This window comes from Phyllosticta citriasiana (assembly GCF_038021145.1).
Source record: "Phyllosticta citriasiana strain CBS 120426 chromosome Unknown IWZ02scaffold_10, whole genome shotgun sequence".
NCBI classification, from domain to species: domain Eukaryota; kingdom Fungi; phylum Ascomycota; class Dothideomycetes; order Botryosphaeriales; family Phyllostictaceae; genus Phyllosticta; species Phyllosticta citriasiana.
The window spans coordinates 57,648-74,970 of NW_027117287.1; the positions used below are offsets into that span (position 1 = coordinate 57,648).

The 17,323-nt window shown below is 52.9% G+C and overlaps 6 protein-coding genes and 1 pseudogene across 7 annotated transcripts; 5 read left to right on the plus strand and 2 right to left on the minus strand.

Annotated features, from left to right (window-relative positions):
• The first annotated feature begins 92 nt into the window (after positions 1–92).
• On the plus strand, positions 93–2,628 carry IWZ02DRAFT_33061 (amp dependent CoA ligase). Its single transcript, XM_066764205.1, has 2 exons — positions 93–685; positions 1,029–2,628. The coding sequence occupies exons 1-2, from the start codon at positions 434–436 to the stop codon at positions 2,424–2,426; spliced, it is 1,650 nt and encodes a 549-aa protein (XP_066620583.1). The 5' UTR covers positions 93–433; the 3' UTR covers positions 2,427–2,628.
• Positions 2,629–3,881: 1,253 nt separating this feature from the next.
• On the plus strand, positions 3,882–5,076 carry IWZ02DRAFT_456674 (mitochondrial 54S ribosomal protein bL27m). Its single transcript, XM_066767884.1, has 2 exons — positions 3,882–4,141; positions 4,292–5,076. The coding sequence occupies exons 1-2, from the start codon at positions 3,913–3,915 to the stop codon at positions 4,876–4,878; spliced, it is 816 nt and encodes a 271-aa protein (XP_066620584.1). The 5' UTR covers positions 3,882–3,912; the 3' UTR covers positions 4,879–5,076.
• A 305-nt stretch (positions 5,077–5,381) lies between these two features.
• Positions 5,382–6,013, plus strand: IWZ02DRAFT_470704 (ubiquitin-conjugating enzyme/RWD-like protein; the record flags this gene model as incomplete). Its single annotated transcript, XM_066768816.1, has 2 exons — positions 5,382–5,628; positions 5,757–6,013. The coding sequence occupies 2 exons, from the start codon at positions 5,382–5,384 to the stop codon at positions 6,011–6,013; spliced, it is 504 nt and encodes a 167-aa protein (XP_066620585.1).
• A 2,774-nt stretch (positions 6,014–8,787) lies between these two features.
• On the plus strand, positions 8,788–10,096 carry IWZ02DRAFT_505461 (uncharacterized protein; the record flags this gene model as incomplete). The annotated part of the gene is made up of 5 exons (XM_066770380.1): positions 8,788–8,790; positions 8,813–9,124; positions 9,205–9,363; positions 9,426–9,497; positions 9,552–10,096. 5 exons carry the CDS (start codon positions 8,788–8,790, stop codon positions 9,813–9,815), a joined length of 810 nt encoding a protein of 269 aa, XP_066620586.1. The 3' UTR covers positions 9,816–10,096.
• IWZ02DRAFT_422916 (uncharacterized protein) lies at positions 9,607–13,848 on the minus strand. The gene is made up of 14 exons (XM_066765868.1): positions 13,637–13,848; positions 13,550–13,579; positions 13,335–13,495; positions 13,111–13,279; positions 12,861–13,058; positions 12,468–12,795; positions 12,197–12,411; positions 11,910–12,135; positions 11,620–11,857; positions 11,075–11,569; positions 10,899–11,022; positions 10,571–10,839; positions 10,139–10,518; positions 9,607–10,091 (listed from the first exon to the last, which is right to left on the minus strand). Exons 1-14 carry the CDS (start codon positions 13,674–13,676, stop codon positions 9,968–9,970), a joined length of 2,997 nt encoding a protein of 998 aa, XP_066620587.1. The 5' UTR covers positions 13,677–13,848; the 3' UTR covers positions 9,607–9,967.
• Positions 13,849–14,384: 536 nt separating this feature from the next.
• Positions 14,385–16,314, plus strand: IWZ02DRAFT_492224 (permease for cytosine/purines, uracil, thiamine, allantoin-domain-containing protein; the record flags this gene model as incomplete). Its single annotated transcript, XM_066769824.1, has 7 exons — positions 14,385–14,499; positions 14,557–14,772; positions 14,822–15,388; positions 15,438–15,711; positions 15,759–15,956; positions 16,013–16,110; positions 16,169–16,314. The coding sequence occupies 7 exons, from the start codon at positions 14,385–14,387 to the stop codon at positions 16,312–16,314; spliced, it is 1,614 nt and encodes a 537-aa protein (XP_066620588.1).
• Positions 16,315–16,950: 636 nt separating this feature from the next.
• IWZ02DRAFT_t91 lies at positions 16,951–17,022 on the minus strand (annotated as a pseudogene). Its single transcript has one exon. The product of its transcript is annotated as a tRNA-OTHER (tRNA).
• Between the last annotated feature and the right edge of the window lie 301 nt (positions 17,023–17,323).

Genomic DNA, 17,323 nt, shown 5'->3' on the forward strand with positions numbered 1-17,323 from the left:
CCAATGCCTAAGTGGAAGCGAATGCAACGACGACATTCAACTTGCGCAGGGCTGGACAAGGCGTAGCGTTTTTGAGTTGCAGTGGAAAGCACAACGCTTCTGAAATCACAAAGGATTCCCCTCCTCACGCAATGTGGCGGAGATATTCATCATTGTCCAGAGTCGACGAGCACAAAGAATTGACGAAGACCTCTTTGTGTCGACATTGTCGACGGGATTCAAGGCAGTTGTTTTTGCAAAGCCATGAACAAAGTCTTTCATCATCAACGCCTCAAATCCAGAAATAGGTGAATTGTCAACAATCGTCCGGTCAAGGAAAACGTTTAAGTATCTTGACGACGCACACACTCCCAATTCCAGATCACAACCAACAGCTTCTCCTTTACGACAACAGCAACTAGTCACCTCCTTCAAGCTCTTCGCAAAAGCAAAAATGTCCGCCCAGTCTTACCGCACGACCACTGACCTCGCCGCACTTTCGAAGCTGGACCTTCTTACCTATGTGTTTGGTGCTGCTGGCAGCACTGGTGCAAATGAGGACACCCCAGCTCTTATTGACGCTGAGGACCCATCGCGGTCACTCTCGATCAACCAGGCGCGTGTAATCGTCCGCAAGATGGTCGCAGGACTCAAGGCTTTCGGCTTGAAGCAAGGCGACACTGTTTGCATTCACGCAACCAATGATGTAAGTTCTCACCAAAGCCCCCTATTCACCCCAGACCTTCCCCCTTCCCCTGCTTTTTCGATCGCCAGCGGCCCTGCCGTCAAAATCCGAGTTTGCGACGTAGACGCGGTGCACCACATCAGCCACTGACACCTTGACGACCCGGTTTCTGGCTGGCTACACACATCCAGTGTGGAATGAGAGCAGACTTTGCGACCTCCTACTACACGCTGCGTCTAGGCCTGCCAGTGCAACAGAACGATTTGCATAGGTCGTCAGACTGCAAGCCGAGGTTGAAGAGACTCCCTTTCTCACTCCTTCCTGGCGTATATTGTTTTCCAATCAGTGCTAACATATGTCTCAGATCATGTATCCCCCTATCGCACTCGGAATTGTCGGAGCGGGTGGTATCTACGCTGGTTCGAATCCTGCTTACAAGGTCGATGAGCTGACGCATCAGTTTGACACCGCCAAACCTCGATTCATCATCACCAATCCCGAGTTCATCTCGACCGTCCTCCAAGCGGTAAATGCTAGTGGTCTGCAAGAGTGTACGGCTTTTGTACTCGGACAGTCCCCCTTTTTCAGCGCCGAGTACCGGGCTTTCGACGAGCTGCTGCTTCACGGTGAGTCCGACTGGGTAACTTTCCAGACTGAGGAGCAGGCCAAGTCTACACCGGCTGGCTACTTTACCACGTCTGGAACGACTGGCAGGCCCAAGCTCGCCATTCGCACACATTCGAACTTTGTTCATGAGAGCACGATGCAGAAGGACGTGCAAAAGAAGCCTTACAAAGTCAGCCGTCTGATCTCGCTTCCGCTATTCCACGCCTTTGCCTGCCCCATTGGCATCATCGCCCCGCTCCACGAAGGTATCCCGACGCTCATTATGCGCCGCTACATCCCTGACACGTACCTTGCTCTTTTGGACAAATTCAACATCACCGAGTCCATTGCAGCACCACCGATGATCTTGGGCTGGCTGGCCATGCCCGACAACAAAAAGGACTCGCTCAAGAGGCTGCACCAGGTCACCTGTGCCGGCGCCGCTTTGGCAAAGTCGGTCCAGCAGGAGGCTAGCTTCTTGTTGGCTCCGGAGGGTCGCCTCGTTCAGTGCTGGGGTATGACTGAGGCGGGCCAGATTACGGGCTTCAAATATCCCGACAGTGACTACAGCGGTGCTGTTGGTAAGCCACTTCCGCACATTCAGGTCAAGATTGTCGACGACGATCTCCGTGACATTGCTCCCAGCGACGCCAATGCGACTGGAGAGATTGTGATTCGTAGTCCAGCAGTCATGAAAGGTTACCATGAGAATCTCACGGCGACGCAGGAAGCCTTCCTGCCCAGCGATCCCACATGGCTCCGGACCGGAGACGTCGGCATGTACCGCGACGGCATGGTGTACCTGACCGACCGCGTAAAGGATCTGATCAAGGTTAAGGGGTGGCAAGTTGCCCCGGTCGAGATCGAGGCGGTCCTGCTGCAGCACAAGGAGATATCAGATGCGGCCGTCTTTGGCGTGGCTGACGCCGACGGCATGAACGAGCGCGTCTATGTCAAAGCCATTCGCTCGCCCGGCTCCTCTCTTACACCCGAGGCCGTCAAGGCCTTTCTCTTGCAACACTTGGCTAGCTACAAGGTGGGCGGTGCTGTCATCGGCTTTGTTGACGCCATCCCGCGCAACCCTTCCGGCAAGATCCTCAAGCGTGTCCTAAAGGACGAGGTCATTAGGCAACGCGAGCAAGCCTCCAGGGCTTGAGCAGGTTTCCAATTTTGAAAAGACGTAGAGTTGACTCGCTGTGCAGGTGTCGTTGAGTCGTCATTTCGAAATGAGAATAAGTAATGTAAAAGTCTTCCTTGTCACTTGTCTCAATGTGCCCCTGTCTTTCTCTTCAAAATCTCTCTCACTGCCCAAATTTAGCACACAGCGACTCTCAATTCTTTGACTTCTAGGACGCCGGTACACTCTGTTTCTTCGACTCTTGACAGCTCTTTGGTTATGTCGACTCTCTTTACTCCTTTTTCTACACGTGACTTTAATTCATCCAACCACTGGTCCCACAGTCTCGCACGCTCACACAAGCGTTCCGATCATTCCCAACAGGTACTCTGTGTCACACATCAACTCGACTGCAGACCCTCGGCCTTGGTTCAACAGCGGCATGGCCGAGAGAGTCGGGGAAAAGAACGACATCCAGGGGTCAATGCAACACAACACCTCGAGACGACCCCAACAACTCACAGTTCGTTGCGGCACATGGACTACTCATCAGCTGATAATGCGCGCGTTATGCCTCTGCTTTTGTGAGAACACGTCCGCCTGGAAAGGCGCTGGCTCACTGCTGTTGCGCTCCCCCCGCCGACGTCAAGGCTACACACGCAATCCTTCCATTTCACTCACAACGCCACAATTGCCCGGTTGGCGATGTCGCCGCCTCCTGCTTCCGGAGTGGAATCGCTGCCGTTGCCCTGGCCGTGCAAGATGCTTCGGGAACTCGCGTGCGCGTTGGCAAAGGAAGAGCACTTCTCTCCAATTGTCAGGATTGTGCGAAATCTTCTCCGCGTCAACATCCTGCGACCTCGCAAAGTTGGCGATGCTGCTCTTTTGCGGCTTGTGACTGACGCTGTCTAGGTTGTTCTCGGTTGGATTTGTGCGTCCTGCCTGCTTTGGAAAACAGCACATGGCGTGTAGCGATTCTTTCGAATGTGGTGCGTGGGCACGGTAGCATCTTCCTCTCTTATGACTTTTGCTTGCTTCTGCCCGCTCCGATTGACAAAAGGTGGTCTTCAAGGAACTCACCTATCTTGGGAAAATGGGAGAGGGAGGCGGGCGTGAAGAAGCGACTCTCTTTTGTTTACAGAATGGTGAAGTCGTAGATCACTCAATTCTCTCTGATGTCGTGCGCGTGAAAAAGACCAAGTGACCAGGTCGCACAGAGATATATCCTCATTCTCTTCTCGAGGACAACAAGTGGGAGGACGAAAGAGTGTCCGACAGGAGTCTTCCCGTACAAAGGCTGAGGTGCCGGGACAAAAAGCATATGTATTGACTGCATGATGAGTTTGAAATACTCTTCTGATCAGTTGCGAGCACAAATCTAGTTCCAATCGAGTGGGACAAAAAACACAACCACCAGAAATGGGAAACGTCACGTGGCTGATTAATGCCAAGACTTGCCGGGCGGACCACCCAAAGTTTCCCGCGCAGCTTCAACGATCATCACAACCGCATCTCCACAGCACCAATGCTGTTATTACGAACACGGGCGCCCATCCGGGCTGCCACACACGTGGCAAAAGCCTCTTGCGCCGCAAGTCCAGCATCACTCAATGTCCTCGACGTTCTTCGCGCCTCAATCGCTGCCTCTACTCCGCCCCTCACAACCGTTCGTTACGCCTCGCACGCGGCTCAAGGACGAGCCAATGGACCGAAGAATGGGCCCGGCAAGCGTTTGGGAGCGAAGAAGACTGGCGGTATGTTCGTCGCGGCTCCATGGCTACCTGCGGTGCTGCTGTGCGCCGGCCACGTCGCTGGCGACGCACTGCTCGTTCTGCTCTAGCCATCGGCCACCAAACCTCCACTGCCTAGCAAGTCACTGATTCTGGCCTTTCCTTGGCTTTCAGAGCAATACGTCGTCCCCGGCAACATCATCTATAAACAGCGCGGCACGCTGTGGTTTCCCGGCGAAAATGCGTACATGGGCCGCGACCACACCATTCATGCCGGCGTCAAGGGCTACGTCAAATACTACCGCGACCCTCTGAAGCATCCGAAGCGAAAATACATTGGCGTCGTCTTCGACCGCAACGACACTCTCCCAAGACCACCGTGCGCGCCCCGTCCTCGCCGGCTCAACCTGCTCGCTATCCCGAGACAACCGGAAGTGGACACCTTTGCTGCAGGCTTTGTGGAGACTGATCTGGAGGTTGATAAGAGGCCCGGAAAGGAGAGCATTGTGCGGGAGAAGGCCCGAAAGGACGGCCGCGTGGCGACCAGTGACCTGAAGATCAGACCTGGATACATGTTCAGAGAGGCCAACTGGCAGATTGGTCGGGCACCAGAGAGGGCAGGCGTCAATGTGAAGAAGTTTGTTAAGGGCGACAGATGGGAGGCATGGCGCAGGGCGTCTGTTCGTGCGAAGGCTATCAGGGAGAAGATTGCGATGGGCAAGCGGAAGAGCGGCAGCAAGAAGCAAAAGAGCAAGAAATGAGCGGGATATGGAGAGTGCAGTTCGATGGGATCCCAATGTGTACAACAGAGCAACATCAGGATTGGAGCTGGGTCCTTTGACAGACATCCACTGTACGGGTAAATTGATGGTCCGTAGCAGAAGCATTATGCGACTCAATGGGCACGGCAAAAGCACAAAGAATCGAGAGATACCCAGAATCATCTCTCCACTTGACAACCCGTAAAATTGCATTGCATGTGAAAGAATAGGGTGGATTAAGGTCAGCGATTAAGCTACGGCCCTTCCCCCTTCCGCCGCTCACCTCCGAGATCTCCGCCCCGGTCCCGCCAGCGGCACATGCTGTTCTGACATCAACTTACTTCTATTACCTCTTCCCTCTACAACGACCACGTCGCCTGGCCGACCACGTATCCAGCATCTCGTCCCACCGCCCTCCTCACACAGCCACCTTTTAATCGCCCTCTCAGCACCCTCCGCCCGCGAAGCCGCGCCAACCAAACCCTGCCACAAGCACGACCAGCATGGCCTCATCGGTAGCATCAAAGCGGCTCTTCCACGAGTACAAGTCGCTGACGTCGGACCCGCCCGAGGGCATCACGGCGGGGCCGGTGACTGAGGACGACATGTTCGTGTGGGAGGCGCTTATCCAGGGGCCTGAAGGCACGCCGTTCGAGGGCGGCGTGTTCCCAGCCGAGCTCAAGTTTCCCAAGGACTACCCGCTGGCGCCGCCGACGATGAAGTTTCTGTGCGATATGTGGCATCCGAACGGTATGTGCCGGCACGAGGCGAATCCCTTGACCAAGGCCAAAAGAGGAGCGTGTTTGGGTGTCTGGGGTGTCTGAACGCTGGGGAAGCATGACGCATTCGGCCTCTGCTAACGACTGTCGCGCGCATAGTGTATCCCAACGGCACCGTCTGCATCTCGATTCTGCATCCGCCCGGCGACGACCCCAATCACTACGAGCACGCGTCGGAGCGCTGGAGTCCCATACAGTCGGTCGAGAAGATTCTCATTTCGGTCATGAGCATGCTGGCGGAGCCGAACGACGAGAGTCCCGCCAATGTCGATGCGGCACGTATGTGGAGGGATAATCGCGAGAAGTATTCGCAGGTGGTTCAGGAGAATGTGAGGAGGTCGTTGGGGCTGGCATGATGGTGTTTGTTGTTAGGCTGAGGGTTGTTTGCAGGGCTCTGGTACGGCATGATGCTCCGGAAAAGCGTGGCACGGTATTCCTGAATACACTGTGTGGTTAGGGGAGGCACTTTGCGCTGCTCGCTTTGAATTGTACGTATTCAGCACTTCGTTTTACTCACACCCAGCCAGGGCGCCAGGAGGCTATCTGATATTCCGCAATTGCAATCTGCGCAAACCAACGTGCTCCCAAGACTATTGAAGAAAGCGACAAGCCATAATTGTTGTGCAATTTTCCGAAGAACCAAGACTCGACAATCACAAGATCTGCATTTCAGGGTTTCATGCTCTCCATGACTATCCTTCACAAACACTCAAATGTCTCTCAAGGCTTTTGGCACCAGGCGCTGGACCTGCTGTCGCTTGCCGCTTGTTCTTCGAAACACTCAGCGCAACTTCTCGAATTGGGGCTACTGCCTTTGCTTGAACAAAAACTTCGCTTCTTTGGACTGGTCCTAGGCATTCGTCACCGCTCTGTTTCAATGTGGCCTCCTTACCCAACCTCTGGTGTAGTACGAGCCAGCTCCGAGAAACAGCATCCCTAGTCGAGCAGTCCATGCACACTTGAAGCGCTTTGGTGCATGCTCTTCGGTCTCCTCGTCTGCGTCTGGTTCTTTCATCGCTGGCCTGCTGGAGGAAATCGTGGAGCGCCGCAATTGAGATGGCCCTACTTTGCCGCCGAATCATCTCTCGCGGCTTTTCAGATCCCATAGCGATTGGTCAAGGAAATTAGGGTGTCGCGGTGATATCCCAATGCCTGGTAGATTTGTCCCAGCAGGCTTTCTCGGTCATGCTCTCCAGGTTGTTTTTTTTTTTTTTTTTTTTTTTCAGCATCTAATGCGAAACTAAGGCAGGCCTGGAGTTGATCCACGCAGCCGTAGAACGCCGTGTGGTCCATCAGGAGATCGAGAAATTTTTGAAACGAAATCTGCAAACTGTGCATGGTCTGTATGTTGTCAGAAGCGCCTCGACTGCACTTGATATCTAGACTACTTACTGTAATCCGCAATTGCGATTGGGCATTCAGCTTGTTGAGATACTGATAGAAAATGTTGATCACATATTTGTTGCTGTTTTCGGCTGCAGCTTCCAATGCTGTCCCAAATTGGCCGTCTGTTGCGCTCAGGTGCGCCCCGTGGTCAAGCAAAAGAGTAACCAACTCCTTTGACTGACCACATGATGAAGATCTGTACAAAGCCATTTCCCGCTGGCCTTCCTGACCTGATTATTCTTTTGGGATAAAAGCCGAATGGTATAAAGGCAATGATTTCCTCGCATAGAGGGACAGTTGCCTTCCAGTATACTCCGTCGTGATTGACTGGCGAAGCAACACATTCTAAAACTTTTCTGACAACGTTAGCCATGTTGCCCCAAACAGCAACATACAAGGGCGTTGGTAATGAACTCCTGTCTGCTTCTGAGTACCACTTCGCGACGATGTGTCGAAGTAGCCCCTAAGATCCAGAGGAAGACCTCTCATCCGCCTGGAAGAATCGCAGCCAAGTCCTCATAGCTGCAATATTTTCAAGTAAATCCAGAATCCCTTCGCAAGCCAGGAGATCTTTGTCTGCCAGGTTCGCATGACTGATTGATTCGCTTGCCCAGAATCCAACATTGGGGTAATCCAAAGGCGATTCCATGCTTAAGTGGTTGAACACAGCAAGGCATATCCTAACAAGGGATGCGCTTGCATGTACTTCATCCAGTCCTTTTCGGAAAAGTGGATCCACGTGTTCTGAGATGAGATATTCTTTAATGGGTCAGCTGCACTATCTTCTTCCTAGGCATGTAAAAATTCGGAATTTTTAAAAAGAGAGGATTCTTTTCTTCAACCACAACTACCAAGCTCGGGACATACTGTGAAATGTCCATGGAGTCGATCAGTTTTCGGTTTGGATTGATGTGTGGCTTTTGCAACAGATCGACAGCGAGTAGCTCGACTGCCTGGTCAAGATGTAGCTTCCTTCCAGAATACATCAACCACTGTAAGAGTCTGAGAGTGCCGTCCTTACTATATTCAGGGAGTTTTCCAAGGATTCGGCTTTTTACTCGATAGAAATTCAGTTCCAAGCTTGAGTTGGCAGGTTTTGGAGTAGTCACTAACTATTCTTGATGATTTAGACAGCCTTCTCAGCTCTAGCAACTTCCTGTGCCCGCATGTATCCTAAAAGCTCCTTTTCATATGCTACAGCTGTGGCATCGGCGTATGACTGCTAAGTGTCATTCTTGTGAGAATCTGAACAATCGCTGATTCCTTTCACAACTAGATATGGAAAGTCATTCATAAGTCCAGCAGCCTGCAATTTAGTGCAAATGCAGTCAGGCTCTCTCTCCTTTATCTGGTCCCTAACACGAGCGTCTTTGCAAAGGGTGTTGCCAGAAGCGATGATTCCATAGTGAAACCTTAGGTCCAGTGACTTTCGAGGCGCGCGTACAACTTCTCCTGTCCATCTGCACTGTGAACTTTCCATGCCACCAAGGTGATGGTAGCTGGTTTCAAACAGTCGGTCATTCGAAGGTCCTTGAGGGGTGTACCCTTGGCCTTCTTCCGGCTCAAGCATTTGCAGCGAAAGCTGTGTCAAATATTGCGGCACCTTCGGTGGTCTTCGTCTGTGTTGACCTTTTATGCACTCCAGGGCATTGACCAGGACGCTTGGTGGCTTGTTCAGGAAGCTCCTGTTCCAATGGCTTTTCAGGATCGCGGACGACCTCTTCCGCAGCAAATCACGTAAAACATGGTAAATTTGCCATTAAAAACAGCCGTACGTTCGCTGGAAAATCGAAGATTCGTGGTGGTGCTTTAAGATCACAGTCGCTGAACACGACCCCGAGAGCGGGCAATCTGGAATCAGCAACCACTGGCTTCAGCCCAGCGTGTGCATCTCGTGGAGCTCATACGATAAGGTGTCGCTCATTTTAGGCATCGACATCCCGCCCGCTGTGCAAGAAATCGTCAAAGACGCGTTCGAAAGCGGGCATATCGACAGAGAAAATCCGTACAGCTGGCACGAGTTCCTCATCAGAACCATGTCCGAGCTGTACGACTTTTCATTCTGGAAGCTGCGGGATTTGGTGCGCGAGCATGTCGAGAAGAATTTATCTTGTCGAATGAGACGCTGGATGTGGCGTTGAGGACCATCGGCGCGGTGTAGAGAGGCCACTCGGGCTTTTGCAGGGCAGTCAGCAAGGTCGTCTCCGTTGGTTCTAACGTAGCGGAGGGACAGCTGGATATCGAGCTGCAAGATCTTTTGTATGCGAAGCTCGCCCGATGTGGAGCGCTCCGCGACCGGATCAGCAGTGAAATCAATCTGGTGAGTCTGGAGGAAATGAAGAAGAATCGGAGCTGATACAAGCAGGCTTTCAATCTGTGCAGTCAAAGCGAGGCATTCATGACGAAGACGATCGCCGTCATCACACTCAATTTTTCCCGAGTTCCCTGGTTGCGGTGAGCTTCTTTGCGGCCCTGCGACTGTGATCACAACGCTGACTTCCAAGCAAGGCCATCTTGGGCATGAATGATTTCGATTTCTCCAAGTCGAATAATGTCGAAACTTCTCCCAAAATATGCATCGTTTTTGTGGTCTCGTTCATCTTGACAGTCGCAACATTCGGAATATGGCTTGTTCTGCTGCAGGAGACGAAGAAATTGACGCCGCTCAGCGAGGAAAACCGCATTTCGAGAGAACGCGGCATCGAGCGACAAAGCCCGCTGCTGAAGCGATTGAACAAGTCCAGGCCAGAAATCATGGCTAATAGGTTTTGATTGTTTCAGAGAAGGGGACGTCGGGCATTTCAGTTGAACCTAAGAGAGATCGTTTCCTATCTTTTTGGAAGACAGGGTCTAGAAAGAAAAAGGTCCCAATGAGAAATAGGAAAAACGAAAGACTGTCTCTTTTCATTGCAAAATGAGAGAGATCATGGGCGAAACTCCTCCATCACCGTCATTGGATCATAGTACGGTTTGCTGTAGGGAACATACTCCAAGTCCGTGTAGCCAAATTCATGGAGCCCTCCCAACTTGAGTCCTTGCGGAGTTTTCCTTTGACCATCAGCCGCAACTCACGAAGAGGACACGGGGTCACTTACCAATGCGGATGCGCAGCAAACGAGATTACGCAAACTTTGACGCCATACCTCAAATCCTGCGTCCCAAGGGCATACCCATCAGACCCAATGAGTGAGATTAGGTCAGGCACAGTGCAGACGACTTCGCCAGTCATCTCCACATCCCTCGCGCCCGTCTGCTCCGGCCGGATGAGTGAGGCATACAGATACTCGTTCTGAAACGGCAGGAACAATTCACGCGTCTCTACTGGATCAGCTTCAGTGTCGCCGTATTCTTTCTCTTCTTCGCTCAGCGGCTTGAGACGCACGGAGCCTTCGGTGTAGCCGCCGCTCGACACAAAGCGCCGTACGGATATGATTTTGCCAACGTAGAGGATCTTGCCTGATGGGTTTGCTTCGATCTTTTTGAGAATCCTGTAAGTGTATGTTATTACAAAGGGCATTTAAACTTACAATGGCTTTCATAATGTCGCGTTTTTCGCGCCTCGCCATAAATACTGCTCTTCCAATATTCCAGGCAAGCGACGTCGTCTTCAGCGTCCCTACTTCCTTGACTTCCCTGACAGTCAGGGGAGCGGGCACCATTTCGCTGAAAAGTCCAATCTCCAGAGCGGCCTTGCGGTGTATCTTCTCAACACGCCTCGTGTCTGCGCACTTGTTGACTGTGACGGTGTTTCCTTGGCCATCTGCTTGCGTGCATGGGGTGATACTCTTGCCAAAAACTTTGGAAATTTTAGTCTCCGCAGCAAGTAGCTGAACTTGACACAGACTCAAATCTTACCGTAAGGAGTCATGATGTACAGTCGGGGATAGGCTCGTGCCATCAGGTCTCCATCAATTGTTGGTACATTGTACGGGATGGCGTTCAACATTGGTCGAATCCCATTCATTCCTCCAATCTCAATCTACCACCCATGGTAAGTCAGTGGCACCCTGGATCGAAAATAGTAAACGTACCGCAATCTGCGCCGCCATCTTCATCCCCGGAAAGGAGCTCATAAGCGCCTCCGTTGCATCAGCAGCCTCCGTCCCACTCGGCAAGCGCTCCAGCGTCACAATCGGCGCGCCATACGAAACGCTCCCAAGCACCGCGCCATCATCCGGCAGCGTGTTAACATCCACGACCGGCAGTCGATGTCCAGCCTTCAGCGCTGCCCTGGCAGCCAGATAGCACATGTATCCGGGGCCACCGCCTCCGCACGCAAGAACACTGCAGCCGGTGGCGAGAAATTCGCAGTCGACTTCCGACACCCACCACGTGCCGTTGGCGTCGACTTCGGGCCTGTACGAGCGGATGTCTACGGCGGCGGAGGGACTGACTTCAAAGTCTCGCGGGTTCTTTTCGCTGTTCTTGATTCCATTCGTCACGGCTGCGACTGTTTTTGCGGGCGCTTCTTCCAAATTCGAAATGATTGTCGGTTTGAGCAGGGCTTGTTTGCCCAAACTACCCGCCTGGAGGCCCGTCAGCTGCTGGCTCTTTTCGGTGTTGAAGTTTGACTTACGGCTTTGACGATGATTCGCGACGCCTTCATGGAGGTGTATTGAATCGGCATGTTGTCTACCGAGACAATTTCGACCGTGCTTGGGTCGGCGCCTGCATCGATGGCGCGCTGGGCGGCCTCTTTGCACACTTCTGCGAGGACGGCGTCCTCATCTTTGCCTTCGAGAACCTTCACTGCGTCGACTTGGCCGGCAACCTTTGCTATCGCTGCTCCGACGGCATTTGCGCAGTCATAGTAGCTACGAGAAGATCAGTCTTCGGTTCAAACAACAAAAGTCCTCGGGGGCTTACGGCGGCCGAATGACATGCGAGACTCCGTCCAAATTGTCCAGGTGAGCGATGCTTCCTCCTCCAACCAAAATGACCAACGCGTCGTCTGCAGTCAGTTTCATACTTTCGACGACCTTCTCCAGCAGCTTCTTGATGCGGAGCCGCGCCTCTATCACTATTCTGTTGTCGACATTATTTACCTTCTCTTTGTCACCGACTTCTGCTTTTCCACTTGCCACGGCAACGTCTGCAAGTCTGAATTAGCAATCTTGTCCGACCATGCGCTTGAATACGATGAAGTAACGCACCTGTCACAGTGAGGGTCCTGCCTCCAAATACCAAGCCCTCGGTGAGAAGATTGTATCCAACAGACTCCGGGCCGACGAGAACCTTGCCGTCCTTCTCCTCCACCTTCGTACCGCCGCCTAACGCGATGGAGACGACTTCTGGCATCGAAAAGGAGCACCGAACACCCCCAACCTCGACCCAAGTGCCGGCTTGGCGAGGAAATCCCGAGGGAAGCCTACAAAGATGTCAGCACTCGCAAAACCACACAGGCTCCAACTCTCCGAAACCTACAGCGCACAAGCGTCCGTCGACGTCCCGCCAACATCCGCAACAATGACTTGCGAATTCGGAAACTTTTCCCTTCTGTTCTCAATGTTGGCGAGGTACGCCGCGCCCGCCATTGAATTCGTCGGGCCACTGGAGAAAGTCTTGATCGGACAGCCCTCGACCGTATCGGCATCGATGACCGTGCCGTCGTTTTGCGTGAGGAACAGGGCACAGCTGAGACCGAGAGAGGTCATGGCGAGCTTGAAGCCGCGGATCGTGCGGCGCGCGTACTTGAGGATCGAAGTGTTAAGGATGGTGGCGTTTTCGCGCTCGAGGTAGCCGAGTTGTCCGACTGCGCGTTCGGTGAGGGATGTTCGTGAGGAAAGCAGGATTGGGACACGGGAACGGGGGGCTTACTGTCGCGAGATAGGACAACGTGCGCGTGTGGCAGCTCTTCCAGCACAATCTGGCGCACTCGCGCCTCCTGCGTGCCCTCGGTGTCTAGGGGCGAAAAGACGCCAATGACGGCAATGTCATCGATGCCCTTTTCTTTGACAACCTCGCATTCTTTGCGGACCTGCTCTTCATTGATCGGCAGGATTTCTCGTCCGTCATCTGGAGGCGTCAACGCGGGTCCAAGGTCACGTCTGATTGGGGAGAAAATTACATTCGAGACCACCATCCAGATACGCCGTGTGGCCATTCATGATCCGCGCCAAAATTGGCGGAAAATCAAGAAACGACGGGTTCTCCTGCGTATAAGGTCCACATACGCGGAGAACGGCGACTTTGCGCAGGTTGCGGTCGTCTGCCTGGACAACCGCGTTGACAAAGTGCTAGGTCTCTCGAGTTAGCCCCTGCATGTGGTTTCTCTGACAGAAAAGGCCTTACAGTCGTCCCAATAATAACAGCGCAAATGCTGTCCCTTTTGACGTCGCATTTGGAAAGGGCGCCTTCGATTGCGTTGACAATGCCGCTAGTGACATCAGGGGTAGTTGGGAATTTGAACGTGCTCCGGATACCCCTGTGCTCTGCATCCGACTCTCCAGGGTCTGCAAAGGTCAGGCCTCTCCACGCAGCAAACTGCATGTTGATGGTCCACGTACGAATAATGACACAGTCCGTGTTGGTCCCCCCTAGCACAAGTTAGATTCGGTCAATGGCAACATTCAAGAGCTCGGCGTAAGACATACCGACGTCGACGCCAACCCTGAAGACTTTGTCGGCAGCCATTGTCCGTAATCAACCGCACCTTTTCCAAGCTCTTGAAAAACTTCCAACTTAAACCCCTGAGGCAGGACTCGTGCGCAGTAGAGCGCAAAACGTCAAGCGCACGTCTTTTAAGCCCACAGGAGTGCAGAGGCGCGTCGCAGCAATCACGTCCCTCTCAACGCTGCCGCAACACCGCGCCCCGTTACCTGGTTGAGTCTGCTCTGCATGCTCTGCCGCGATGCTATCTCGAGAAGGAGGGGCGACAAAGGCGGGGCTTGTGCCTGTTATCAACCCAGCCAAGCTCCAACCCTATTTCCTCGCAAGGGAGTGAGGGGTCGATACAACTTCTGGAACCTACCTAGCTCCCCACCCACCACTGCTCAACGCTGTCTCCAATGATTCCTGTCTTTCTACGTTTGGTGGATTGATCTGCAGGGTCTTGGCCCTACATGCCCGCGCGAACTCTGTTTCCTGTTTCGGTGTTTTTGATGCGGACATTCCCGCATCGGCTTTTTCCGCGACAGAGTTGTTCAGCGTCAGGGCAGAGTTTCGCCGCCACTTTGCTTGTCGTCTATCGATTGGTTCGACTGTCGGGCGGTATGATAGCTGGTGCCAGATAAGGACGGTGTGCGAGTATCTCGTTTGTGGCAGCAAAATGTAGTTGCTTCTCCTCTTCCCTAGCTATCTGTCTCCAAGCTCCTTTCTCTGTCATCCACGCCAGTTTGCAACATGGCGAGCGTCGCAAGAAGGATTCTAAAATGGGTCGAGTTACCGGAAAGTCAGCAGGGCAACCGTTGGACAAACGAGGACCTGGAGCCGGTCCCTCCAGAGAAGCAGACATGGGGTAGGAATCTTTGTTGATGAAGGCTAGACTTGTCAACGTACTGACCGTCTATCTCAGGGGTCTTCCAATACGTCGAACTCTGGTTTCTCGTCAACATGAACATTAGTAGTTACCAGACCGGATCCTCGCTCCTGGCAGTCGGCATGACGTGGTGGCAAGCCATCATTGTCATTCTCGTTGGGGACTTCTTCGCAAGTTGTTTCGTGGTGCTGAACTCCATATCCGGCGCGACAAGCCACCTAGGATATCCAATCGTGTCTCGCAGCGTCTGGGGTACGTCCACTCCACGGTCAGGACCGCAAATGCTAAGACGCTGATCCAGGCATGTGGGGCGCCTACTTCCCCATCCTCAACCGCATTCTGCTCTCCGTCGTCTGGTACGGCGTGCAAGCCGTTATTGGCGGCAAAATGATCTACATCTGCCTGCGCTCCATCTGGATCGACCTCGACGACCGCATCCCCAACACGCTGCCCGAAAAGACGGGCATCACCACGGCGCAGTTTATGGGCTACGTACTTTTCAACTTGCTTTGCGGCGCGCTCATCTGGTTCAAGCCCCAGCAGCTACGCCCCTATTTCCACGTCGGTTCCGTCCTCGTGCTTGTGACGATGCTGAGTCTGCTTGGCTGGGCGTGCGGAACAAGTAAGGGTTATGGATCTGTTCTGCACGCTCCGGCGACGATTAGTGGGTCAAAGCTTGGTTGGGCAATGTGCGCAGGAATCATGTCCGTTATTGGCAGCATCGCGGCGGGGATACTGAACCAGAACGACTATACGCGGTTTGCCAAACGGAAGAGCCAGGTAACGTGGTCGCAAGGAATCGGGTTCAACGTCAGCAGCGCCATCACCCACATTGTCGGCGTGCTTGTGACAGCTGCCACGCAAGAGCGTAAGCAATTGTTCCTTTGAAGGAGGACCACGCTGATTGTTTTGCGCAGAATACGGCAAAGGTGAGCCGCTTTGGGATCCGAGTGCGCTTTTCAAATCGATGCAGGACCAAGGCGGCTCGAGAGCAAGAGCGGCGACATTCTTCTTGGCCACCGTCTTCATCATCTCCCAGCTTTCCATCAATGTGCCAGGCAATGTCTTGGCTGGCGGTCTTGACGTGGCGAGCATTCTTCCCAAGTACATCAACCTGCGCCGAGGCGCGTACATTCTCGCCATCCTCAGTGTGGCGCCGAATCCGTGGCAGCAGCTGGCTTCTGGGTCCACGTAAGTTGGCGGACGTCTTGAGGGTGCGTGGCTCTAACCTGGAGCAGATTTCTGTCGGTTCTCTCTGCGTACGCCGTTTTCCTCGGGCCCTTCATCGGCTTGCTATGTATCCACTTTTACATTATTCAGAAGAGGCAGTTCCATGTCACAGATCTTTACACGGGCAACAAGACTTCCCTGTACTGGTATCATTACGGCATCAATTGGCGGACGGCTGTAGCCTGGATTTGCGCTGTCGTTCCAAGGTAAGGCTTGTCATGAGGTGAAGTGTGCCGTTGCTGATTGAAGGCACCATGTGTAGCTTGCCTGGCTTTTTGAATTCCGTGAACCCTTCGATCAAAGTCAGTATTCATGCGCAGCACTTGTCGGATCTGAGCTTTGTTGTGGGATTCTGCTTGGGTAAGTGGATCGACAGAAAGGAGTCGATTTAGCATGGCAGATTCTGACTCTGCGACAGCATGTTTCAACGCGTATTTTCTGCATTGGATATTTCCTTACGACTACGACAAGGAAATCTTTGGAGAAGAGATTGTCGGGACAAGTGAAGTGGGCGTATACCAAGAAAACATAATGCCAAAGGCCGTAGCGTGCCGGGACGTATGATTGATGATTGGATCTCTGTAGAAATCTCTTAGGTGATAATGGCTACCGTGTACAGTTCAGATGCCGGGCGCCTGGTATTCCACCAAGATGCTTGTGCTGTACAGTAGAATGGTGCGACTCCATTGACAAGAATCCCCAGACGGATGGGTTGATGCGACTTGAGACGCCAGTGAGTAGAAGGATTCGACAGCGTTGGATTGCTGGAAACTTGAATTCTGAAGAAAGTGAAGCATAATCAATGCCGGTAATAATCAACTCAATGAAAGTCAGTATAATAAAAGAGTCCTTCAGTTTGATTGGTCGACATACCAACTTCAAACGTCTGGAGCTCTTGGTGAGTGGAGCTCAGCCATGCGCATCTTTTGGCTCATTGGCCCAGTAAGCGCACCACCTACCGACGTCAGAGGGGCCCAAACACAAAAAAATCTAGGTCCCGACTGACCGCTTTGGACTGGCATTTACAGAAAAATGCTGACTTCTTGTGCAACTAAAGTCCACAGGAATTGAAGACCCCAAAAAAGATCTTGAACAGACCCGGCAAAAAAGGAGATTCGGGCCAACAAGTGGCACTCAATCTTCACGATCCGCACGGGACTCTGGATATTGTTAGAATTAGCAATCACTGCGAGACAGCGGAGCCGAGTAAACGTACCGAACCCGCAACCTTGCCCTTAGGAGGGGCACGCGCTACCATTGCGCTAACAGACCGAGTATGCATTGCGCGGGCCTGAGGTTTGACGCTTTTCAATTGTGCAGATTGGGATGACGAAGAATAGGATCCTAGCTCTCTTCTAGCTCCAGCCTCGTCAATCGGGGTAACGGGTTGAGACGTGACTGGCAGGTCTCCAGATGGTTCGGTATGGACGGTGCTGCGTCGATTGGTTGGGATGCATACCGCGTTGCCTAGTCATAATGGTGGTTGCGAGTCAAGTACATGTCCTCGGTCTCATGCCAGGTCCCGGAATAATTGAGAATGCTGCCACAGGCTGCTGATGATTCACGGTCTCTG